At 41.6% G+C, this 26,883-nt stretch overlaps 3 protein-coding genes across 3 annotated transcripts; all 3 read right to left on the bottom strand.

The window, feature by feature from the left end:
- Positions 1-2: 2 nt before the first annotated feature.
- LOC115549186 (interferon-inducible GTPase 5-like) lies at positions 3-3,531 on the bottom strand. The gene is made up of 4 exons (XM_030364240.1): positions 3,401-3,531; positions 3,244-3,312; positions 2,075-2,622; positions 3-1,835 (listed from the first exon to the last, which is right to left on the bottom strand). Coding segments are annotated over exons 1-4 (1,248 nt in total). The 5' UTR covers positions 3,403-3,531; the 3' UTR covers positions 3-1,206.
- A 10,118-nt stretch (positions 3,532-13,649) lies between these two features.
- On the bottom strand, positions 13,650-16,381 carry LOC115549188 (interferon-inducible GTPase 5). Its single transcript, XM_030364243.1, has 3 exons — positions 16,252-16,381; positions 15,312-15,859; positions 13,650-14,980 (listed from the first exon to the last, which is right to left on the bottom strand). Coding segments are annotated over exons 1-3 (1,161 nt in total). The 5' UTR covers positions 16,254-16,381; the 3' UTR covers positions 13,650-14,369.
- Positions 16,382-20,782: 4,401 nt separating this feature from the next.
- On the bottom strand, positions 20,783-26,782 carry LOC115549195 (interferon-inducible GTPase 5). The gene is made up of 3 exons (XM_030364251.1): positions 26,709-26,782; positions 25,480-25,976; positions 20,783-22,436 (listed from the first exon to the last, which is right to left on the bottom strand). Coding segments are annotated over exons 1-3 (891 nt in total). The 5' UTR covers positions 26,711-26,782; the 3' UTR covers positions 20,783-22,044.
- Between the last annotated feature and the right edge of the window lie 101 nt (positions 26,783-26,883).

The following is a 26,883-nucleotide window of genomic DNA, read 5'->3' as shown; positions in this document are numbered from 1 at the left end:
GATAAAGATTTAAAAGATAAAGACTTTATTATCACTTGCAAACACGCAATTACAATTGGTTTGACAAAGAATTCAGGTCATATTTCCATTATGTGTGAATTTCCCCTACATGCCCTGACCAATCACAACACCCTATGCATCGGGCCTAGAAATTGGATATCTCGCCCAATTAACTAAATGCACTTATGGTCCTTCTCCGAACTCTCAGATTACAAAGTAAATAGTTTACATATTCAATATTACAGTTATGTCATATGTAGACAGAGCAGTGAGATACTGTGATTAAAATCCACTAGTCACCTTATTAAGCTAAAACAGTAAGCTAAAAGCCTGACGCGAAGCGTGGACGGTAATATGTATACATCATGTGGGCAGAAATATGTATATTACCCCCTTTACCAAGCTGTATTGATTCAATGTTCGATCAAATTGCTGTTGCAAAATATGGGTTGCGTCCTGAGACCAGTCTTTACAGTGTTTGTTGGGATATTTGTGTGGAAATAGTTTAAATGCATATCAAAGTGCTTGAAAAGCATGACAAAGTGCTAGCGATTGTATCTAATCTGTTGTTGTAGGCTAATAATCACAAAACCTTGTCATGGTTAATCCATCTTAATACAAATGTAAGAAATAAAAAAATTTTAGCCATTAATTGGCTAAAAGAAACACAATTGAACTTGGCATCAGATCAAACAAAAAAGTAAGTCAATGTATCATGGTAATTGATAATGAGATGAAATAGAAAGACAAGAGAAATAAGATTTGCTCTTGTTATGCCTCATTGTTATCCATTTCAGCAGCAGAAATTGTTATAAAGCTGTTATCTATTATTATATAACAAAATGTATCAATTTTCTCCTCCAGGGACTGTGAAAATATCTAATCATCAATATATAATTATTAGATTACCATTGGCCTTTGGGTTCGGGGCCCTGTCGGGGCTATGGGCCCCCGGGCACTGGCCCCGTTAGCCCTGCTGTGGATAATACATGCCTGGACATATCATAACCGTTAAAACCATTATAACCAATAATTTTCCCAATGTCATGGTTCACCAGTAATTAAACTAAACTCGTGAGGAATGAATAAAAACACTTTCTACTAATGACTATTGAATTGAGTTTTCTCTTATTGCGTTTTAAAAGGTTTGTTTTAATTGAAGCGTTCATTGTTCCTCATTGCTAAACGCTAGAGCATGACCTGACATTACTTAATGGCCAATACCTTCGTCAAAATATTTTCTGCGTCAACAGATAGCTCGTTAAGATTAGACCTCAAAAACTTGTAAATTGTAGTGAAAGAAAGTGCAGCCGCTATTGGGATTCCAATAAAAGGAATCCATCTGGAACCTTCCTCTGCTGCCAAACCAATCAGAAGAACTGTAGCAGATTTCAGCATTAAAAGAACTAACTCTTTTGTTACATCCTTTCCACAACAAATACAATTCAACATGGCCCTTAATTCATCTAAAGGTGTATTTGTAGAACTGGAACATTTCTCCAACGACCTTTTATCAAGACAAAACCCAAACAAATAGTCTTGAAGAACCTTGACCAGAATGCCTACATCAACCACAATGGAAATGGCTGGGATAGGTACAGCTTCGACAGTTGCAGACAGTAAAGCATAGTGCCATATTTGTGAACGGAATACCTCTTTCTTCTTGTAAATTGTGCTTTTACAGATGTTGGGAAGGGCTAATATCAGGACATCTCTCTTGTGTGAAGGAAGTTCCCTCTCCATGGTGTCCTGGAGGGCGCGGAACTCGTACAAATGGAGATCAAAGCTAGACACCAGGAAGACCTGAGGAGACGCCACACCTTGTTCTTTAAGTCCTGTAGGAAAAGGAATAGATGTTGAACTTAATGTGGTCATACATTTGTGTGGGAATACATGTTTAAACTTCAATGTATCGACTGTACTGAGACTCAGCATTGCGTGGTCATATACATATAATTTATCTAATTCAAGAAACATAAATATATAGATTAACTGAAACATTGAGAAGCGCTCCTTTGAAAAATGTGGAAATAATTCACATTCACAGTCACTATAATAACTCAGAAAAGCCAACCTTGAATGCAGTATTCCCTGATTTCCTGAAGTGTCTTTTCTTCATCGTACCCCTGCCTCCTTGGCGCAGCACGTAGACTGTTGTCAATCTTAGAGCGGACAAAGTAGAACTTCTTGCCCATTTTCTTGATCTCTTTAGCCAGCTTGGCATCATTCTCATTGAAGCGAATATCTGATACGAGGATAAAAAAATCAAACTTTTCAATCCCAACGAGCTTCATGTACTGATCAGCTGGGTATCTGGGGGTTCCGATTCCCGGGAGATCCCATAATGCAACATTTGGGTATGTTGGATGTGGGTAAGCCTTAGGCTTCATGGTCGTTTCCACCTCACCAGTAGGCGCCGCTCGCTCATCTGTGTTGTCTATCCCCCTGAAGGCATTAATAAATGTGGACTTTCCAACTCCACTCTGTCCTGTGACAGCAATGTTCAGTTGAATATTATTTGTGTCTTCCAAATACTTTTGTGATATTGATGCAGCCAACGAAAAGTTGTTGTTTTCAATGGCCTTTTTAATATCTTCTACCACTTCGGATTCCTTGGCATTCCTATAAGAATAAGAATTATTCATATTATTCAAAATATTCAGAAAAATTAAGTTATTATTAAGTTATTATTATTTTGCCTGGGAGGTCAGGGAGAAACACTCAACTACACAGAAAGGGAAACACAGTCATGTTCCGCTCTGTTTTACTATTGGTTATTTACTAAGATATGACATTGGTTGTATTTATTTTAGAAATAAATGTCACAACACAACCATTGTGGTTGTGTTGGTGTCTTTTTCCTTTTTACAATATTAGTACAGGGAATAAGGGTATACATTTAATTTGCAAAAATAAATGTATAGGTGAACACATGCGGATGTAAATTTGCATAAATAAATATATATACAAATGAGAAGAAAATAGAAATGTTTTCATCAAGACATTCTGCTATTCATTCCGTTAAATGGTTTCACATATCCATCCATTGGACTACATTGACAGTGTCCTCAATTCCTTGCTTCTAAGCTTACTAATACAACCTGCAATTTTTGAATATTAAATTGGACTCAAACCCCAATTAGTAAATATTTGTGATCAACCAGTGTCCAGGACTGGAGAAGACCCAGTGCTCCTCCACAAGAGACTCAGACAGCTGTTGGACTTATTTCAACCACTACTCACTTTAGGTCGGGTCCTCTTGATGAAGTTGATGAAACTACAGTTGGAGGGCAGCTGCTGTTCTTGGAACCCCTGAGAATCAACATCAGAGTTAGGGTTAGGCGGGTATCATTGCTATAGATGTTTTCAATCATATATTCACTTCGAGGGCAGTCCTCACATTTTGTTGCTTTGTTTATGTTGATGCTTTGAAAGTTGATCCGGTACAAGCGTCTCTAAAAGACAGAATGTGAATGTGACAGGAAAGCTCCTTTAAGAGCAGGCAGTGGGTAGGAGGGGCCTCGAGATAATAGTTAAAACACATGGTTTCCAAGAAACCACCGCTGGACGAGGAAAACACAACTGAAACTAGAAAAATATGGGGTCAGAACAGTCTCATCAATAAGGAATGCGCAGAGAAGGATTCACAACTGTATTTTGTGATTTATATATAAATTACTCCCTTCTCACAAATACATTTCAATGCACACACACAAATGGATATCGGTATGTATAAATGTAAAATGTATCCATAATCAAAAATAAGTTTCACGGGGGGGGGGGGGGGGGGGGATTGGCATACAAGTCTTTTGGCCATGGTGGATCCAGATCTGTTCCGGAGGATTTCAGCACCTCGGGCAACAGCGCAGGGTGGCCAGGTCCTGCAAAGAGCGTCCTGCCCACATACCGTTCAAAATCCAGCCAAAATGTCCTAGAAGCATCCCAAATAAAAAAGACATTCCATTTTGGCCAATGTTTTGAAAGTTATAATAATTTTGAGGGAATATTTTTTTGTTCTTGTTTTAGCAGCGAAATGCATTGTGTGTGTGTGTGTGTGTGTGTGTGTGTGTGTGTGTGTGTGTGTGTGTGTGTGTGTGTGTGTGTGTGTGTGTGTGTGTGTGTGTGTGTGTGTGTGTGTGTGTGTGTGTGTGTGTGTGTGTGTGTGTGTGTGTGTGTAACACGCTATTTTATATTGAAATGCGACGTCGTAATCCAGTGTTCACGAAAACGTATAGTGTCAACGTTTGCTTTTGGCGACTGGGTTGGCTCTCAGATATACGTGTTTCTAACAAGATGATATCATTAAATTTACATAAAGTAACGGTTTAATAACACAAACGCAGGAAACAAGTGAGCTGCTAGCTTAGCCAAAGCAGCGACCCTAGCAACCTGACGTCGTTGAAACATGCGAGCGTGCCGATGAAATCTTCCTAATAACTATAAAACTAAAGATCAGACACAATCACTGACTGAAGATTATGCAAGTAAAAAGTATATTTCTCGCTAGAAATGTTATTAGAAACACGTTTAACGGTGAATCGGTCCTAAAATATTGCATTTCCCATTCAGATAATAAAGATTAATAAAGGCAAGGCAAGGCAACTTTATTTATATAGCACTTTTCATACACAATGCAGACTCAAAGTGCTTCATATATAAACATTGTCATACAATAAAATAAAATAATAGATAAGTAAAAGAAAACATATGCAAGAAATGAGTAAAATAGAAAGTGCAATGTATTTAAGAGAAAATTTAATTGAAAGTTAAAAAGGCTTTTTAGTAAGTAAAAAGTTAAAAAGGCATTTTAGTAAAATAAAGGTAGTATTAAAATAGAAAATAGAGGCAAAGTTAAAAAGCTTTTTAGAAAGTGCAATGTATTTAAGATTTTAGCAGAAGGCTATAGCAAACATAAAAGTCTTCAGTCTTGTTTTAAAGGTGCTCAGAGTTGGGGCAAGTCTTAAATCCTCTGGGAGTTTATTCCAGCTATTTGTTGCATAGTAACTAAATCCTGCTTTCCCATGTTTTGTGTTTACTCTGGGGATAATTAACAGATTGGTCTCAGAGGATCTTAGTGGTCTAGAAGGCTGATGTAGTGGAAGCATATCAGTTAAATATTTTGGGCCTAAACCATGTAGGGATTTATAGGTTAGCAACATGATTTTAAAATCAATTCTCTGACCTACAGGAAGCCAATGTAACGATTTCAGAATTGGTGTAATATGATCTAATTTTTTGGTCTTTGTTAGAACTCTAGCAGCAGCATTCTGAACAAGCTGAAGCTTCCTCAGAGTTTGTTTTGGGAGACCTGTGAGGAGACCATTGCAGTAATCAAGCTTACTAGTGATAAAGGCATGTACAAGTTTTTGTAAGTCTTCGGTGGACATGAGCCCTCTAAATCTTGCTACATTTTTAAGGTGATAATATGCCGATTTTGTAACTGATTTGATGTGACTGTCAAAATGTAAATCTGAAACCATGATAACCCCTAGATTTCTGGCTTTGATTGAGGTTTTCAGGGACAGAGAGTGAAGGTGTTGGGTTACTTTAAGCCTTTCCATTTTAGAACCAAATACAATTATCTCTGTTTTGTCCTCATTTAGTTGAAGGAAATTTCGGCACATCCATTCCTTCACTTGCTCAATGCACTGGCACAGCAGATTTATGGGCCGATAGTCATTTGGTGATAGCGATACATAGATTTGCGTGTCATCAGCATAGCAATGATGGTCAATATTGTTATTATGCATGATTTGCCCTAGTGGGAGCATGTAGATGTTGAATAAAGAGGGTCCTAAGATCGAACCTTGTGGGACTCCACATGTCACGTTGGTTGATTCTGATTAAAAGTCGCCAATGGAAACAAAGTAGTTCCTATTTTGTAGGTAGGACCTGAACCAATTTAAGACAGTGCCTGAAAGCCCCACCCAGTTTTCTAACCTTTCCAGAAGTAATGTATGGTCTACAGTGTCGAATCATACACATAAAGATCATACACATTCACTGACTGAAGATTATGCAAGGAAAATGTACATTTCTCCCTAGAAATGTCATTAGAAACACGTTTAATGGTGTATCTGTCCTAAAATATTGCATTTCCCATTCAGATAATAACGATTAATATAGGCTACGTAACAATTTCACCAAATGCTAGGAGAACGTATCGCCCCCTGTTGGTGCTATTCCCCCATTCATTTCGAATGGAGAAGAAAGCGTGTTCATGGTGACGCTTTGCTCGAGCAAAGCCTGACCCTGAACACGTCTTGCGATGTGGACAAACGTATCTATTTTACGCCTTGGCGTGATACCGGGTTGGCGGATAATGTAGGTGTAACACGTTATTTTACGTTGAAATGGACGTAATCCAGTGTTCACGAAAGCGTACACTGTCAATATTATGGAGTTAGAATCATGCCAAAACCCCACACACACGCAAAACGTGTTTTACTCACGCACAACGATTCACACACACACAAAACGTGTTTTACTCACGCACAACGATTCACACACACGCAGTGTGGTTTGCAAATACAAAACATCATTCACAAACCAATGCATTTTGCTTCAGAAACAAATACATTATGTTTTACACATACAAAGAAACGTATTTCTTCAATTACAAAAAAATATCCTCCAAGTACAAACTAAAATCTTTTAAGAACAAACTAAAATCTTTCGCAAAAGTACAAAAAAAAATCCTTCAAGTGCACAAAACAATTCTACAAGTACGGAACACTGAAAGTTGCGTGTGGATCTGAAGGCATTTGCGCGTGGATCAGCAAGGCGGAAAATTAGTGCCAAAAGTCACGTGACAAACAAATGTCCTGTGATTCACACTACACAACAGTAGGTGGCGCTGTTCCTGCCAAACCGCACGGATTCCGTACGGTTTCCGTGCGGTTTAGCACTTTTACCGCGCCACTCCAGGGCCAGTTATGCTGCTTTCACACCAAAAAGAACCAAGAGCCAGTTCCGGGCTGGTGCTAGGGCCAGTTCCAAACAGGTTCCAGCCTTATCCCAGTTAAGAACCAGTTGGTTTCACACCGGCCAGAGCCAGCCATGGAGCCGGCGTGAGCAACGTCATGACGTCACTGCAAACGTCTCCGCTTTCCCAGACGTCACTGGCAGAGAATAGTGAGCTTGGACAGAAGCATACTGCCGACATCTTTCTTTATTCTGGGTGGAAATAGTAACATAGTTACGCCATTAAATGCGTTTATGGAAACATTTTTAGCGAGAAATGTGCATTTTACTTTCATAATGTTCGCTCGGTGAATGTGAAGGATGTTTGTAGTTATGACGAAGGGGGAACGCTCCGTTCACTTGCATGGACATGGACTCATCTAGCTGCGTTGGCGCGTTGACGCGTTGAACCACCACACAATGATCAAGCGTCAGGTTAGGCGCGTTACTCGCGTTATCCAACGCGAGTAACGCCCCGTGCCCACTACCTCCGTCAGTCAACGGACGTGGGAAGGCGTTGCTGACCGATGGGGGAGTAGTCTTTGCAGAGGCATCCGTCAGCCAATCAAATCGCTTCGCCGGGTTCTTCCGCTTCTCCCTGCTTGTTGCGATGCAAGATGACCCGCTTTCCCGCTTTCCAGTATCGTCAGAGCCCGAGTCGCGTCACAGGGCTTACATTTGCATACGCGATCTGATTGGATGACGGATCCGTCGCTGCCGAAAAAGTTGAAAAATTTTCAACTTTCTGACGGCGCCGAAGGCTCCAACGGAACGGACGGATCCACAATGCATTGCGCGTCCGTCCCCATTCAAAGTCAATGGAGATCAGTCAACGGACGGAGGTAGTGGGCACGGGGCGTAACGCGGTTGGTGTGGCCGTACCATTAGAAGAAGAACCCTCGTGCCAGTTTCAAACACAACAACAACAATTTCGTCTTCGATTCAATCCGTGTATGGTTCGTTCTTTGAATATTCCGATTTAAAACGAAATCAGAAAAAACAAAAAAGGACTGTTTTAAATCGGAATATTCAAAGAACGAACCATACACGGATTCACGTCCATTGTTTACTTCGGTGTTTTAAAAAATGCCGGTCTTCGTTGGTCTTCCTGTTTATGAAGGTACGGATAACATCCTCCGCCCTCTGCCCCCGGCGTAAAAGCGGTTCTAGTTCTAGCCCAGCTCAAAAGTGGGGCTGGAGTTGAACCGGTTTTTAGGGGCCGGAGCCGGTTCTTTGGCGGTGTGAAACCAAAACACTGGCCCTAGCTCCGAACTGGCCCGGAACCGGCTCCGATTTGGTGGCGGTGTGAAAGGGGCATTAGTGGCCTTCTTGGCTTTCCATAGAATCCACACACGGTTGGCCGGCATCAAATAAAGATTTTGGGGAGAAAAAAAGATCAACAGCGCCACCTGCTGTTGTGTAGTGTGAATCACAGGACATTTGTTTGTCACGTGACTTTTGGCACTAATTTGAGTAGGGTCAGAGAATGTCTAATATGAGGAGCAGGCGCGTCGTTAGACCTGGGCATTCGGGGCTATAGCCCCGGATCTTTTGGGATCAGCCCCGGATCTCTGCCGTAAAAAAAAGAAAAGAAAGTGTGTATATATATATATATATATATATATATATATATATATATATATATATATATATATATATATAGCTGCTTTCATACACGTAAGTACTGGCTGCTCTTCTGAATATATGCTGCATCGTTGCAGCAACATTGAAGACGATCGCGTTGACTTCTGCGGTCTGTTCTGCCTCCATGCTGTCTGCGTCAAACCAAAACAAATCTGAGTGACAGCGGCCGCACTTATCCCGCCTCCTGCAAATGTACGTAATATCCCTCCCCTTGCAATGCCGGCGCTGGCACTGGCCGCGGGAGCAAGATGTTATTCAAACAAAAATGCATCAATCATTGTTTTATTCTTTCATTACACAATTTCTTTCATTCTTATAAATAAAAAAATAATATAAATACATATATAAATCTAGCCAACTTGTCAATCAAAATTAGTGTTGTCTTGTCCCTCTGGTTGTTCATTCTAAAACACTACAATCTTTTGAGAAGCAAATGGTTGCAGCCTCTATAGGCGCTGATGTGAGTACTGTATGCATGCAATACTACTACTCATAGTAATAATCGGAGAGGGTTGAGAAACAGTGGGTTGACAATCCATTCTGGTACCTCATTTTGAAAATCCCCAAAAAAGAAACTTCACGTAGGACTGTCTTTCGATTTTTAATACATTGCTTTGGAGGTTTTCAATCTAGCATCCCACTGGTTTGATTTTACCTAAGATAATTTTTTTTATTTTTTAAAGCATCCACAGCAGCCATAATAATGAGATTATGAGACAATGAGAATGAAGCGGCAACAGTGTGACTGTGCAGAGTGAGAGAGATGGCTTCAATGGATGACCAGGGATTGGTGGTGGCGTTACCCAGGAAGGGCGGCTGTAGTTAACTGCAAGCAACAGAACATGAATAGTGAAGTGGAGGAAGGAGTCGAAATGAGACTTCATTAACAGATTCATGTACAGCTCAGATTTATATGGAGATAAGCTTCTTAAACAACTTGCATACAGCATAAGCAAGTAACAGAAAGTAACATATTATTTTTTCATTATTTAAATCTACATCCTGGTTACACGTCGCGCGATAGCGCATATCATTTCATGCAAGCGAGTGTTTACTTCCTGGTTACAGGTCGCGCGATAGCACATATCATCTCATGCGATCTTAAAGAGAACTTGACGTGAACAGTTTAGGAATGCATATTCCGGGAAAACATTAGAACTCTGAAATTCTGACTAAATATAAAGCATGTTTTTATCTGTAACATTAAACCTACACTGAAAATAAGCAATAACTTAAAAATGAAACATAAAAGCAGACCACTACTTACTTGCCGTTGCCTGGCTGGGGGAGAAAGGTCCGTCGGAGCAGCGATGGCTTCTTGACATCGGGTAGGTGCACGCAGGCTATATAGGCTATTCTAATGTCTTATTTTTGCCCTGGCACTCGGCATAGGCGACCTATGTGTTGGGGGCGCCCTTAATTAATTAATCGATACATTAATTAATTAATTAATTATTTAATTAATTAAGATACTGTAGCACGCAGGAGTCAGGACGGTGCTCCCCCCCCGGGCTAAAGCCCCGGATGTTTTCAATTGCTAACGACGCGCCTGATGAGGAGAATGGGCACTTGTTGGCTAGTTCCGGTTCTATTTCATGTAGGCTACGCCGTCTAGGCTTCGCCTTATGGGCTTGTCCCATAAGGTCCCATAAATTCAAACTATGCACCTATCAGCGTGGGCACCGCCCACATTTCCCCACGGTATCGTGTCTATATAACGCGGTGTATACCGTCGCTCATCCTCCCTTTTCTTTCAGCACTTGTGCTTATCAGCGAGAAATTGAGAACTACTATTAAGAATAAGATGAAGACTTCAACACGGATCTCCCAAGCCGGTGGCAGCGGCTCGGGCGAGGCCGCGGGGGACCTGACGACGATGGCATCATCGACGCCGACGACGACGCCTCCATGGACGGCGACTCGGCGTCCGGTTTTTCCCGCTCTCGGGTTACAACCGCCACCGTCGCGGGGAGATCATGGGTGAGGCGGCGGCCATCAAAGGGTTTCCCATGCCGGCCCCGCCTCTCGCCCCCGTATCTGACGATATGCAGGGCGAGTGCTTTCGCACCCCATCTGCTTCCCGGCGGGTTACCCAGTGCCCCTTGTTCCCGCCTGTGCAGCACTTGTTTACTGCTGCAGGTGGGGACCCTTCTACCCTGAAGGCTCCGGTAAGCGAGGGGGATCCCTCGCCTGGAGCCTCCACTGGCAGCGCTTCTCTGTCCGGGCGCCGGATGGCGCCCTAACGAAAAGCCGCTGCCCCCCGACCGCCTCCAGAAGCAGATTGTCCGCGGCGGCGGTCAACAACATCGCCCTGCTCTCCTCTGCCATGGTCTCCTTCTCGGCTGACATGGAGGCCTACGGCCCCCACCAGCAGGCTGGGAGGAGGCGGGGTCCAGGCAGGTCCCAGCGTTCCAGGGGGCCGCCTCCGACTCCAGCCCCGGTGCCGCAGCAGCAGCCGCAGCCGCCGCAGACGGGTAGAGCAGCGCCACGGACCGTGGAGACCACGCTACGGGACCCGGCTGCGGGCAGGGCTCTGGCAGCAGAGGTGGCACGTCTCTTGGTAAAGGGGGCCATCACTGTCGTTCCCCCCCACGAGTCTCATCTAGGGTTTTATTCCCCGCTACTTCCTGGTTTCCAAGAAGTCAGGGGAAAAGAGACCTATTCTGGATCTTTGCGTGGTCAACAGATTTGCTGCCACGAGGAAGTTCAGAATGCTCACTGTCGGAGCGTTGTTCCGGAGTGTGAGAGAGGGCGATTGGTTCACATCCCTGGATCTCAAGGATGCTTACTTCCACGTCCCTGTTCGGCAGGCGCACAGGAAGTTTCTCCGCTTTGCCTTTATGGGGATGGCGTACGAGTTCCAGTGTCTGCCGTTCGGCTATTCCCTGGCTCCGCGCACCTTCTCGAAGTGTGTGGAGACGGCGTTGGAACTGCTCAGGCGTCAGGGAAAGAGGATTCTCTTCTACCTAGACGACCTGCTTATTTTGAGCAACTCAGAAGAGACCGCGAGAAGGGACACCATGTTGGTGATAAACCATCTCGCCTTCCTTGGTTTTGCCATCAACTGGGAGAAGAGCTCCCCGCTCCCCAGCCGGCAGACAGTCTACTTGGGGCTTTGCCTAGACTCAGCCACCATGACTGCGATGCTTTCGCCAACTCGGCGAGACGCCATCCTGTCAGCGCTCTCCCGTTTTTCGCGTTCGCAGAAACGTGACCGCACTGTCCACCATGCGCCTGTTAGGGCTGATGGCAGCTGCCCACCCCGTGGTCCCCCTGGGTCTGCTCTTTATGCGCAGACTCCAGCGGTGGTTTGCTCGCCAACGGATGGACCCCAGGCGACACAAGCTCAGGGTGCTCCTCGTTCCCCGTTCGGTGTCGCCAGACCTGGAATATTGGAAAAGACCCTCCGCAATTCTCAGGGGTGTTCCCCTGGGAAGGGTGGAGTCCTACGTAGTGGTCTTCACGGACGCCTCGTTGACGGGTTGGATAGGAACGTGCCTCTCTCACTCGGTCGGAGACGAGTGGCGCACGCCCCCTACAGCACACATAAATGTGTTGGAGCTCGACACTGTGAGGAAAGTGCTGTTGCATTTCTTTCACCTGGTGCGCGGCCGCCACGTTCTGATCAGGACAGACAGCGCATGGACATAGGTCCCGACTCCCACGACTCCGGCCCATGCCATGCGGTCCAGCCCACCCTGGTTTGTGTTGTGATTGACAGCACTGTCAGGGCTCTCTGAGCCTGTCAGCCCATGATTGATTGACGATGACAAACATAGACCAATAATATGTGTCGATGCTGGCCACACACTGCTAGCCCTCTGTTGCCCATTGGCTGGCCCAATTGGAGGGAATTTAGAGAGAGAGAGAGAAAAAAAAAACATAGCGGACCAGACCGGCCCACATTGGGTCAACGGCCCACCGGGACGATGCCCGGTATGCCAGATGACCAGTCCAGCCTGGACCGCATGGCATGGGCCGGAGTCGTGGGAGTGATGTACTTTATTAAAAAATTGTTTTAATAAAGTACATACAGGGTACTAATTCCCGTTCGTCCCGTCCCACCAGTGCTGATAATGTAGTGGGCTGGTCTGGACAGAAAATGCCAGGGGTGAATTTTTGTCCCAGTCCACCCCTAGCTTAGAGGCCGTTGATGACGGTAATGACACTGACAGCAAGACCCGCAATAGACTGCGTGAAAACAGCCTCTCCTCGCTCCTTTTTGTGGAACTTAATGGACCCCTTTGGAGAGATTCGACCCAGCACCCTTCATCACATCCTGGATTAATTCAGGTCATCGCCTGTCCACATCATCGGCTTCTGGACCAACAGCAAAGGAAGCTGATCCCAGACCTGTGTGGTCGCTTCTGATTAAGGTAAAGGCTAATCTGTATAAATGAATGCTAATCTGGGAGCTACAGAGCTAAAATGCTGTATTATTCTGTGTAGTCATGTGAATATTCCTCATAATTTATATTAATATTTCTATGAAAAATACAGCATTCTTTCTCAATAGCGCCCAGGTCATGTGACCTTATGACTCCCAATCAGTGGTGGATCACATGACTAAACAGGCTGATTAAGACACACCTCTTTCTATTAGCTTTGAATGGTCCTCCCATAATAATAAATAATAAATAAGTCAATATAAATAACGCAACCAGTCCGAATTGCCTTTTAATACTCATTTTAATTTGAAAACAGGAAGCTGGTATTCTCTGTGCAGTTACCGTAAAGGTCGCAGTATGGGCGTACGTAAAATGTAAAATGTAGCGGCTGGCTCGACCGTGGTCAGATTTGATACGAGGGTTGGATGTGATATGTGCTTATATGTGCTGACATAAGGCAAGTAGGCACACAGGCTTGTAATAATGGATGTAATAATGGATGTGTTTTGAGTAAGCCCTCCCCCCCCCCCCCATATAAGTGAGCCCCCCCCCCCCCCCCCCCCCCGAAATAGTTTGCACAATGAATGTAGCTAACAATGAACAACCATTAGCCAATTTCAAATCACATTCACAAAGACAAACAGGAACGCTATGAATGGAAAATCACCAAACCTTCATTTAATTTTAGTTGTGATGATGATGTTATGGTATTAAAAAAAAAGATCCAAAATTAACCAATTCACCAAGTTGGAGCCAGCACAGAATGGGGTTGAAAATGTGCTGGTTATAACGGATGTGTTTAGCAAATACACACAGGCTATCCCTACACGGGACTAGCGAGCGGCCACAGTTGCCCCCAATGAACCAAAGAAAATTACCTGTCCATTCATTTGCTTAGGGAATTACAATTGAACCAAAAACCAAAAGCCTATGCAACATTTCGTTTCAACTTAACGATCAGAGGATGTCTTGATGGGATGAAAAAGAAAGACAAAAAAATGGTGTTACTGTAATGCTGACATGCATTACGGTTTCATTAATCGGTGTAAAGCTGTAATCTGTTAGGTAAAATATCAAAAAATGTGTTCACTCTCCACCACTCTCTATTAGTGACCGTTAGTTCAGGTTATATCCTGTATATGTATAGGATAATATAGGCCTGGACATAGCATGCCAATCAAAACAAATATTTAACCAATCATTATCCCAACATCATGTTTTACCAGTAATGAAGATCAACTTGGAAGACATTAACAAACACACTTTATATGATTTACTATTGAGTTACCTTTTTTTTCCCCTTTGCATATTACACATTATTCAGTTTAAAGGTTCATTGTTCTACATTGCTAAAGGATAATTTATTACCTGACATTAATTCATTTCAAATGCCTTCATCCGGACATTTTCTGTGTCAACAAATAGGCTGTCAAGAGCAGAACTCAAAAATGTGTAAATGAAAGTGAAGGAAATTGGGATTCCAAGACAGGGAATCCATGTGGAACCTTCCTCTGCTGCCTCACACAACATAACAAGTGGTAGAGAACGCAGCATTAAAACCACAAGCTTCTTAGTTAAATCATTTCCAGAATAAAGATACTTCATCACTGTCCTTAGATTCTCCAGAAGCTTGGCACTTGAGGGTTTCCCCATCGACTTTTTATTGAGACCAAACCCGAACAAATAGCTTCCAACAACACCGACCAGAACGCCTAAATCAGCAGCAATGGAAAGCCCTGGGATAGGTAAAGCTGCTACAAGTGCAGACATTAAAGCATAGTACTTTATTTGTGAACGGAAGACCTCTTTCTTCTTGTTAATGATGCCTTTGCAGAATTTGGGAAGGGCCAAGGTCAGAACATCACTTTTGTGTGAAGGAAGCTCTCTCTCCATGGTCTCCTGGAGGGCAGGGAAGTCGTACAAATGGAGATCAAAACTAGACACCAGGAAGACCTGAGGAAACGCCACACCTTGTTCTTCAAGTCCTGTTGGAAATGGAATACAGGTAGAACATACTGTGGTTAGAAAGGCTATTGGTAATACATGTTTTAACTGAACCTTATCTGACTTAACTACGACTCATAAAAAAAGGTAATAATAAAGGCTCATCTGTACTGGGCATAGCAGATAAATTGTCAACATTCTGCTACTGCATAAGCTCTTCAACAGTTCTCTTCCTGCTGATGAAAACATGTGGAAATATCTGGATCACTATCATTTTCAAAGATAGATCATTTTGAAATGTATGTAAAACAAAATGGTCTAAAACATTCCAAACAATATTATTAAATAATTCACTAACTGAGAAAAGCCAACCTTGAATGCAGTTTTCCCTGATTTTCTGTAGTGTCTTTTCTTCATCGTACTCCCTCTGGCTCCGTTTTGCATCACTTAGATTGTTATCAATCTTAGAGCGGACAAAGTAGAAATTCTTGTCCATTTTCTTGATCTCCTGAGCAAGCCTGGCATCATTCTCTCTGAAGCGACCAGCTGATACAATGATAAAAAAATCTACATTTTCAAACCAAGAGTGCTTCAGGTACTGATCAGCTGGGAATTTGGAGGTTCCTACTCCCGGTAGATCCCATAATGTAACATTTGGGTATATAGGATGTGGGTAAGACTCAGGCTTGGTCGTTTCCACACCAGTAGGGGCCGCTCTCTCATCTGCGTTGTCTATTCCCCTGAAGGCATTAACAAATGCGGACTTTCCAACTCCGCTCTCTCCTGTGATAGCAATATTCAGTGGAATTGTATTTGTATCTTCCAAATACTTGATGTTGATTATTGACACAGCTGAGACCAAGTCAACATTTTCCAGGGCGTTTTTAAGATCTTCAATCACTTTTGATTCCATGGCACTCCTTTAAGAATAAGAAAGACAAAATCCAGTCTTTATACTCCGACAGGTTAGTCAGAAACACTCAACTACAAAGCAACCACAGTCATGTTGCTCTCATTTTACTTTCGGTCATATACTGAGCTATCAGATGTGTGTCATGATGCTGTTCACATTCCCATGTAGGCCTACACAATGTACTTTCTGCGATTCATATTCATCTAGAAATGATTGTCACAACACAAACATTACGGTTTTAATCGTCACTGTTGCTCCCTGCTTGCAACATATTTTCTAGTCTGGGGAATACTGGAAAAGATAAATGTTGAAATACAGAAATATGAAAATACAATCTCAATACATATCATTCCTTTAGATATTCTTCACTTGAATATGCACTTGTACGGCAGCACTTACATTTTGTTGCTTTGTTGATGTCGATGCTTTGGAGGTTGTCTTTGTACAAGCGTCTCTAAAATACTGAAAGTGCACGTTACAGGAGAGCCCCTATAAGAGCAGGCAGAGGATAGGAGGGGCCTCTGAGATAGAAGTCAACACACGTGGTTTCCAAGAAACCACGGCTGGTGGAGGAAAACACAACTGGAATTAAAATACATTTGCTCATGTCTTGGTTTATGACGCTGTATAGGCCTAAGTGTTCTAACAATCTGAATCAGAATCACTAGTTGCAGGCCCTCTTTATAATAATACACCAATGTTTTATTAAATATAATTTAATTTAACAATACAGCTGATGATAATATATCGGTCTAAGGGCCAGCGTATTTTCCCTGAATGTAAAGTGAATTACATTATAATTAGCTATAATAACATAATTAGGTACATGATTTCATGGTTATAGCGAATCACGCATTTGAGAATTCTGTGTGTATGATGATCAGACACGAACTCGTGCAGGTCTGGACCATCAGCCTCCGTGGTACATTTATGATTTATGAACATTCACAATTACAAAGACATGCGCATAAGAATCAGTTTTTTATAATAAGGCGACTCTCAAGCAGTTCTTTTTACATGATCCGGGTCTATTCTTAAAACATTGGTGGCTTTAGCCTCGGTCAACCGGAGGAGAGGGAGGGGTGATAAGGGAACCAGCGCTGCATAGAACGCGCACTGTCTGCGCTGTGCTGCTGCTCATCTGATGTGGCTCTTACCCCTCCCCTCTCCTTCTCTGTCTCTCTCTCTGATCAAGTGCTCTTTACTTTTGTTGTAAAAGTTAAAGTTAAAGGCCTAGCGGAGACTAAAATTTAAATAACCACTGCCGCGCCGCCGCCGCGTGAGTGAACGTGTCAAATAACTTGGCTGGCTGCGCCCTCTGGCGACAGCATCCTGACGTACAAATGAGCAGGGTGACGTCACAAATACGAAAATGTATTTGAAGCAGCATTTTGACCAGCTAATTCTGCCTTTGCTACATGGTTTGAAATGCTGGGACCAGTAGGCCTACACGGTTTAAGGTATACAGTGCAGTTCTGCACGGTTTTGCATGTTTGCAAGGGCCCTAACATGTTACATATAGATTGCAAAACTGTTTACTTTAGACTATTATCATTTATTATTTGTATGTAGGCCTCTTTAGTTATTCATTATCTATGAAGGGTTATTTTTAACTGCCTGTTGAGCGCTTTAAAACCAAACATTTAACTACTCATTAATTCCCACCAAGCATTTGGGTATGGGTTCATAACAGTCTCATTAATAATGAATGCCCAGAGAAGGATTCACAAATGTAATTTGTGATTTATATATAAATTACTCTCTTCTCAGAAATACATTTCAATGCACACACAAATGGATATCGGTATGTATAAATGTAAAATAAATCCATAAACAAAAATAAGTTTCACAAACACATTTCTGATCCACTGCCTTTTTTAAATGAATGTAATATAAATCCATAAATATATTATTTTTTGTCAAAAATGTATTTGGATGTTGTTACATTTATATACAACCTGTTAAACTTGAATTAACAAGATGCTTTTCATTTGTGAACTTGTTTGTATTTATTCTTGAGACCCTCCTGACGTCGCTAGATTCACAAATGCATTTTTTTCAACAAGGAATTCTCTGTAGCCAATCAGATGCCGCCCTCGTTTTCTGCCTGTAACATGACTGCAGTTACGACCTCTTCAGTCCAGCCTCCGAGCCTCCCGGTTCCCTCCGTCAAATGTCTATGGGAAATGGGAAACATGTTTTTTTTTAAGTACATTACAATCTGTAGGTGGCAAATAAGTAAAAGCTGTGTCACATTTTGAGCTACACACTTTTTGCATCTAGTTTCAATTGTTTTTTTTGGATTGTCGGTGCCGTTGTGGGTGTCAGATTGAATCGGCTGCCAGATCGACTCGGGGTCCTGCGCTTACAGATGACGTATCGAAACAAGCCAATGGACAAACCCGGAAGGGTTGTTTATAAACGGGGCTCAATCATGGACATAAAAAGAAGGCTCAATCCGTTTTCATTGAACGCAGCCCGTTTTTTCGCGCAACAAAGCCATTGGAAACACGTCTAAAAGCACTGATGAATGCATATGTAACCCAGTTCCTGTTAAGGACTCTTATTCTGAAGGAGGAGAACGGAAGTGTCTGCGTGTGGGTCGCTGTTTTGACTCTGTTTTGGGAGCGCTGGAAATAAAGTGGATCGCCCCGTTCAGTGAATGGAGTTAGCCGATTCTTCTTTTGTATATAACCCAAGTATATGCATCAATAATTTCTACATTAGATTGTTATTCATAGATTAGAAAACAAAAGAAGATCGTTAATACTTGGGAATAACATGGGAATGAATGAAACGCGCATGCGCATTTAAAAGACAGTGTTTACAGGAAGTGCGTCATTATTGCGCATCTAGGACCCCGAGTCGATCTGGCAGCCGAGTCAATCTGACACCCACACCGTTAAAGATAAAAAAAAAATGCATTTGTGAATCCAGCCACGTCAGGATTCTCAAAAATCCACATACAGACCAGTTTACACACAAATGCAAACAAGTTCACAAATGAAAAGCGTCTCGTAAATTCAAGTTAACAGTTTGTATATAAATGTAACAACATCCAAATACATTTTGAGGAAAATCACAAATGTTTTTTTAATTCATATATTTATGGATTTATATTACATTTATTTAAAACAAGGTGTTTGTGAAACTTATTTTTGTTTATGGACAAATTTTAAATTTATACACACCAATATCCATTTGTGTGTGGATTGAAATGTATTTGTGAGAAGAGAGTAATTTATATATAAATCAAAAAATACATTTGTGAATCCTTCTCTGTGCATTCATTATTAATGAGACTGTTCTGACCCCATATGGATTAACCCGACTACGTCTCTAATAGACGCTGTGTGCATCTTTCGGGAAAGTAGTAAGCCCCGACAGGGTGAACAGGACACCGACGCGAAGCGGAGGTGTCTTGCTCATCGAACTATTCAAGGTCTTGCTTCGCCCCATAATAGGTCCATGCTTCCCTCTCAAGGAAAAAATAATTCACCGCCGGAAGTCAGGAAGACCCATGCAAGTGAACGGAGAGTTCTAGAGCATTGAGAAGAGTCGTGTAATAAATACATATATGTATGCAATACATATATATGTATTTATTTATTCTATACGGAGTCCACCAGACTTCCTCGAAGCAATGAGAATGGTCTCTTAAATTCAAGATGGTTGAGCGAGCCCTGTCGGGGCTTACTACTTTCCCGCTTACATTTTACATTTAGGGCATTTAGCAGACGCTTTTATCCAAAGCGACTTACAATAAGTACATTTGTCATAAGAAGTGAAACAATATATCGCTGTCGGTGCAGAAAGGATGTTCATAGAACCAAGTACAACAATCGCTAGGCTAACCAATTCCTCGTGTTACAGCAATGGTAGCAGCTACTGCAGTTGCTACACAGTTAAGTACTATAATACAATACAATACAACACAATACAATACAGTGTACAATGGTGGCCAGTAGGGGGAGGGTGGCTATGCAGAGTCGAGGTGGACTCTGAACAGGTGAGTCTTGAGTCTTTTTCGGAAGATAGTGAGCGACTCTGCGGTCCTGAGAACGGAGGGGGGATCGTTCCACCACTGAGGTCCCAAAACCGAGAAAAGTTGTGACTTTGCTGAACAGCCTTTGCTAGCTCTTAGCGATGGCGGTACCAGACGTCCAGCTGAGGAGAGTCAAACATCTCCCGGGATGGCATTACATTGTAGTGAATTTAACCCCCTCTCCTTCTGCAGACGACGCCGAAGTGTACCTTTACCCGTCAGCGACCGACACTAAAGTGCCCTTGCCAACAGTCGGTATTTGACGTTCTCGGAGTGAGACTGTGTTGGTAGCGGGCAGCCGGCAGCGGGCAGCGCACGATTCAGTCTACTTTAGATTGATGTGGAAGAACCAGAGACGTAAGAGAACCCGACACAGTCATTTGTGATTCATAATATCGCCTGGAGGCGTACTTAGTATTGGCCTTAATTCTGCACCACGGCTGAATTTAGGGAACGTCATCAAATACTGTGTTACGAGCCCACTATTATCTATATTAAAGCATCCATAAAGTAGCATGCCATGGGACCTTTAAATTGGTTAATATTATTATTTTTTAATCCCAAAACCTTTTTTAATTAATTTAATGTAAATATTTCATGGTTACTTTTATATTCGTCATAAACCAACTGATCCAAAATTAAACAAGAAAATTATATTTCCAATTGGCGAAAGGAATTACTATTTAATTTGTTTTCACAACATATACAATAAGTAATTTCAACATAATATGATTAGTGATGAGATGAAAGAGAACGTCAGCCAGACAAAGTCATGTAATTTGTTACTGTCATGCTTGATTGTTATCCATAACAGTAGCTGTAATTGTTGTAAAGCTGTAATCTGTTAGAATAAAAAATCATAATAATGAATCCACTCTCTATGAGTGACTGTTGTGGTGGAAAAATACTTTATTGTCCCTTGCAAACACGTAATCGCATCGGTTTGACAAAGAATTCAGGTTATATTTCTAAAATGATTGAATTCCCCCTGCATGCCCTGACCAATCACAACACCCTATGCACCGGGCCTAGAAATTGGACACCTCCCCCCATTAAGTAAATGCACTTATGCTCCTTCTCCAAATTCTCAGTAGATACAAGTAGATACAAAGTAAATAGTTTACATATTAAACATTACAATTATATCATATGTAGAGCAGTGAGATACTGTGATTAAAATCCAGCTTATTAATTAAAACAGACATGCTATACCACATGTGCTTATGAGAGGTGCCATGTAGAATCAAAAGGAAACAATGACCTTGACCACATATATGGGTGAACATAAAAATGAGACATGCATGAGCACAATGACATCACTTCTACTCAGAGCATAAACAGGCAATAGAACAATTGAAAACAATACCACTGTATGCGATTGTGCAATACATTCAAAAAGCAGGCAGTGTTTGACCCTGACTGTAATATGAACTAGTTCACTTTAACATATAAGTCAGTATAACTAACCAGGGTTCATCTCAGGGGTGTCAAAGGGAGTAAATGGAGATACATGGGCCAGATAATGGCTTCCTTTAAGCATATGGTAAATACATTCATACGGCAGGCAACGTTTAACTTTACTGTGACATTAATTAGTTAGCCTTAACATACAGGACAAAAGAATGAGGTCTTAAAATATCTATTAATTAATATTAAAAATACCCTTTGGGTCCAGGTCCTTCCCGGGGCTATAGGCACCTGGGCACTGGCCCTGTTAGTCCTGCTGTGGATAAAACAGGCCTGGACATATCATGCCCATTGAAAAAAAAATTAACCAAATGATTTTCGGCATGTTTCACCTGTACTAAAAATATAATCAGAAGATGAACAAACACACTTTTTATTACTGACAATTTAATTAGTTTTTCCCTGTTGCATTTTCAAACATTTGTTTTAGTTTAAGCTATTGTTCCTCCTTGCTAATGCCTACTTTTTTCTGAACATTTATTGCATCATCAAATAGGCCATCAAGAAGACTATTCAAAAATTCCTTCAAGAAAATGAAAGACCTTCGAACGGCTATCCAGTCTCCAAGAATGGGAATCATAGAGTAATCTTCCTCTGCCGTAGTCATCCCCATCCGTTCAAAAGAAGTCAGAAATTTACCAACAAGCGTTGCAGTGATTTCTTGTCCAGACAAAGTACATTTACATTCTGCCATTAAATCTTCTAAAAGGGATGTTTGATATAGTTGAAAGTTTATTGAGCGTCACTACGTCAAGACCAAACCCAATCAAATAGCTTTTAAAAAGACCGTCTAGAACGACTAAATCAACACAAAAGGACAACCCTGGGATGGGTACAACTGCTACAGCTGCAGACAGAATAACATAGTAGATTATTTGTGATCTGAAAACCTCTTTCTTCTTGCTAATGCTGCTCTGGTTGATGTTGGGAAAGGCCAAGGTCAGAGCATATTTCTTCAGTGAAGAAAGCTCTTCCTCCATGGTGTCCTGGATGGTTGAGAAGTCGTACAAATGGAGATCAAAACTAGACACCAGGAAGACCTGAGAAGACGCCAAACCTTGTTTTTCAAGTTCTGTTGGAAAAGGAATACAGGTTGAACTTAATGGGGTTAGAAAGTCGTGAGGGAATACAGGTTTAAACTGTACTGTAGCGAAGTGTCATGGGACTCTGCATAGCCGATCAAGTGTCAAAGTCACCTTCTATTCTTATCTAGAAACATTTAAGTGTTATGTATGTGTATATATATATGTATGTATATATATATATATATATATGTTAGTGCTTTCAATTGATTTCTTTTTTTACTAATCGCACAATTTGCTTTGATGAATCAAGATCTCTTTATTTCTTCTTAAGATTACAAATAATGGATATTAAAATGTGAATTAATGTAGAATAAACACAAAGGAAGTATTTCAATTCAAATACTATTGTTTAATCATCATTGCCCTCTCGCCTACACATACAGGGCCCTATCTTGCATCCGGCGCAAGTGACTTAGTCACTGGCGCATGTGTCGTTGCTAGTTTACAACTGGCGCAGAGCGTTCTTTTCCCACCACCGCCACTCGCCGGTAAATTAGGGATTGATCATGCGCCCCAAGGGGCGGTTCGGCGGAAGGAGGAGGCGTGTTCTGGCGCAAACGGCATTTTGCCGTTTCTGAATACCATTGCGCTAACTGTCCAGGGAATACCTGGTTTAAAGTCAGTGGCGCGTTGTTCAGATGCTATTTTAAGGGCGCATGCGATGCATACGGATGGCTTGTGCACCTCGCGCGTACACTTTGCTTCTCCCATCTACCTAGCCGCACATTCTTGGTAAATTATTTGGGAAAGAACAGCTGATGCAGCGGTAATAAGTTGTACTTTTAAATCAATGCATCTGCAAACACCGTACAGCAAACACATATTTTCTTGACACAGACATCGTGTAGGCCTACATGCCCATAACTTTTAGGATTGATGAGTATTTCATCGTGAAAAACGTTTTACCGCGAGTGAGTGTTAAAAAGAATGAATGAATAGGGGCGCGCGTGTGTGCTCTGTTTAAACACACGCAAACTAAACACGTAACGCATAATACAATCAATGGCAATGTCTATTACCGCGGGGACACATGCATATTAGGATAGCATACAATACTGATAAGAAACAATGTTTATAATGTATTGCGTATATTAAATAGAACCACAGTTACCGCATATCATATACGTTTTCTTTGCCGAAATTTATTTGAGGACTCAGTATTTCTGAAGTTGTGGAAGAAAACCCCTTATTCCATGTGTGAATTAGGCCATATTATTTGGCAATAAACTGAGCCATTTGCTGTTTGAAATGCATGTGGATCTGTCTCATCGGAGACTGCAGACGCGCTTTCAAAATATCCACTCGTCCGATTAAAATGCGCTCATGGCTCTTAAAGGGGATGGGAGCTGGTACTCTCATTGGTTTGTTGGACGTTACGCCCAAACCACACCTACGGGTAGCTAGGCTGCTTCAGACCAACCCTTTTGACACTTGCGCCGCGACGCAAGTGTCATTTATCCGCCTGTAAAATAGCGATAGCGCCGTAGAACCGCCCACAAAGCTACTTGCGCTTTGCGCTTCCCACTTGCGTTTCAGACCGTTAAAATAGGGCCCACAGTGTGTCTTGACAGAATGGTTCCTTTCAAGGGTACATTGTGTCTCCCGCTGCAATTTGAATGATTTTCTCAGTCCATCGCCTTCTATTATGCTATTTGGGCGGCAGTTTCTCCAGTTAGCCAAAGCATAAGGTATCTTCTCACTTATGCCCCGTTTACACCATGCCGCTAATGGCCGCTAATGGCCGATGGACCACCGATGTGGAATTCGGGGTGATTCGGGTGACATCGGGCTAAAAATGTATGATCGGGTCAATTTATCGGGGTAGCATTTACACATACCCGATGTTATAACGATAACATAACGATTTATGCCAGGGAAGACACCCGAAGTGCGTTTGGCGTCATTTGGCGTCATTTCGGGAGAAGGCAAAGGGGAGACTGGTTTAGACTGATATTTATTTATATATTTATTTATATTACAATAGCGATTTTATAATAATAGAACGCCGGTTCTAAATGGGCGAAGTACCCTGTAATTATAAAAGTAGGACATCATCCATCACCCCCTATTTATACCCAAGTGGCAGATTGAGGGTCTTCCCACAATGGTCACTCACAATTGTTATTTGTCTAGGGATCTCGAGGGTCTTTCGTGTGTTGAGGTTGCCGATATAAAGACGATAAAACACGATAAAGCGCGGAAGATTAACGAATATAGCCGATGTGCCCAGGAAAATTCCCGAACGATTTGCGATGTCTTACGTTATACTCCCGTTCTATTCCCGATTATAGCCGATTAGCCCATAGCAACACCTGGTAACCGATTCTACCCCGATAGACCCAAAATTAACAAACATGTTCGTTCTTTGCCGATGTTGCCCGTTGTTGCCCGATCATTGAGCATTTCTTCCCGTTTCTTCCCGTTGTCTAACGATGTTCCCGGGAAGAGTAACGGTGTTTCCCGATGCAACCACGCTATTTGCCGATGTTATAACGATAGCTGCTGATTTAGCCATCGGGCACCATCGGGGCCCACTATCGGGTAGGTGTAAACAGGGCAGGTTACGTTATACGCTGAATACCACTCTCCTGTAATTTAGATTGGTAAAGCCCTGTAGTTTCTGTAGGGTATTTTGCTTTGAGGTGATATTTCAAAGACAAATTTGTTCTGTAGTAATTCAATTCAGCTTTGCAAACTGCGCAGAATACTTTAGTTTTCTCCAAAAATCTGTTTGGCAACTTTTTAAATTGAAACGTTCAGCCTAAAACTCCTCCCTTGTCCTTTTACATCTTTAGCCAGGATGGGTCAGCCGCCACAGGAAGTAAACAAAGCTAATTGTACTTTTGCAATTGCATATATATATATATATATATATATATATATATATATATGTATATATGTATATATGTATATATATATATATATATATATATATATATATATATATATATATATATATATATGCATACATATATATGTATATATATATGTATACATACAACCCAGAAAGTCAACTCAGAAAAAGCCAACCTTGAATGCAGTATCCCCTGATTTGCTGAAGTGTATTTTTTTCATTGTAGTTCCTCTGGCTCTTTTTTTCAGCACGTAGATTGTCGTCAATCTTAGAGCGGACAAAGTAGAACTTTTTGTCCATCCTCTTGATCTCCTGAGCCAGCATGACATCATTCTCTGAGAAGCGATCACCTGATACGACGATGAAGAAATCATACTTTTTAAACTCAACGTGCTCCAGGTACTGATCAGCTGAGAATGTGGTGGTTCCAACTCCCGGGAGATCCCATATTGTAACATTTGGGTATATAGGATGGGGGTAAGGCTCAGGCTTCATGGTCGTTTCCACCACACCAGTAGGGGCCGCTCTATCATCTCTGTTGTCTATCCCCCTGAAGGCATTAACAAATGTGGACTTTCCTGATCCACTTTCTCCTGTGATAGCAATATCCAGTTTGACATTCTGATATTCTTCCAAATACTTCTTGATTTTTTCAGTCATTTCCTTGGCCGTCCTACAAGAAAAAAAATAAAATAATTCAGTGTGTATTCACTTTCTTGCGTGCAAGGTAAGTTGAATTTAGGCCTCATCCTTTTAATTTAAACTTGATTGTTATCAAACAGGAAACAAAAAGCTGCAGTCACACAGTGGATACAATTCAACTACAATGAAAGCTAACCACAGTCATGTTCCACTCCGTTCTACTCTGGGGCATATACTAAGATATGTGAATTGCTATTCAGTAAGCGCCTCAATTTGCCATCTACACAACGCATACTTTTTTCCGTTCATATAATTCTAGAAATAAATGTCACAACATTGTGGTCTAAATTGTCCCAAGCTTGTGTTTGTGGTTGCTTCCTGCAGTCAACATTTGTTCTAGTCCGGGGAATAAGGTTATAAATAAATGTAGGGGGAATAAATGTAAAAGAAATGGAGAATTTTACAAACACGGTAGAAATTAATATATAAAATAAATACATCGACGCAGTTATAGGAAAATATCACTATTTGCCTTAACAGTTATTTAGTAATTTCTTTATAAGGTGGACACATTTATCTATTAATTTATACTTTCATAATGTCTTCAATGCCTTGTTACAAAGCAGACTAATACAATCTACAATAATATAACATTAAACTTGATCCCTACAATTATAGCTGGGATAAGCCCAAATATAAAATAAACAATACAATATCAATATGTATCATTATTTTCGAAATTAACCATCATATATGCACTTACATTGTGTTGGTTTGTTGATGTTGATGCTTTGGAAGTTGATTCTGTGAGAGCGTCTCTAAAAGACTGAATGTGAATATGACAGGAAAGGCCCTATAAGAGCCGGCAGAGGGTAGGAGGGGCCTCTGAGATGATGGGTCAACACACGTGGTTTCCAAGAAACCCGGGCTGGAGGAGG

The sequence above is a fragment of the Gadus morhua genome, chromosome 8 (genome assembly GCF_902167405.1).
Source record: "Gadus morhua chromosome 8, gadMor3.0, whole genome shotgun sequence".
NCBI lineage: Eukaryota > Metazoa > Chordata > Actinopteri > Gadiformes > Gadidae > Gadus > Gadus morhua.
This window is presented reverse-complemented; position numbering and strand designations above follow the sequence as displayed.

Coding starts and splice junctions, on each gene's coding strand:
- LOC115549186 (XM_030364240.1), bottom strand. Junction 2,623..3,243: donor TCAAGAGGACCCGACCTAAA/GTGAGTAGTGGT, acceptor TTATTCTTATAG/GAATGCCAAGGAATCCGAAG. Junction 1,836..2,074: donor CAGGGAATACTGCATTCAAG/GTTGGCTTTTCT, acceptor CTTTTCCTACAG/GACTTAAAGAACAAGGTGTG.
- LOC115549188 (XM_030364243.1), bottom strand. Junction 14,981..15,311: donor CAGGGAAAACTGCATTCAAG/GTTGGCTTTTCT, acceptor CATTTCCAACAG/GACTTGAAGAACAAGGTGTG.
- LOC115549195 (XM_030364251.1), bottom strand. Junction 22,437..25,479: donor CAGGGGATACTGCATTCAAG/GTTGGCTTTTTC, acceptor CTTTTCCAACAG/AACTTGAAAAACAAGGTTTG.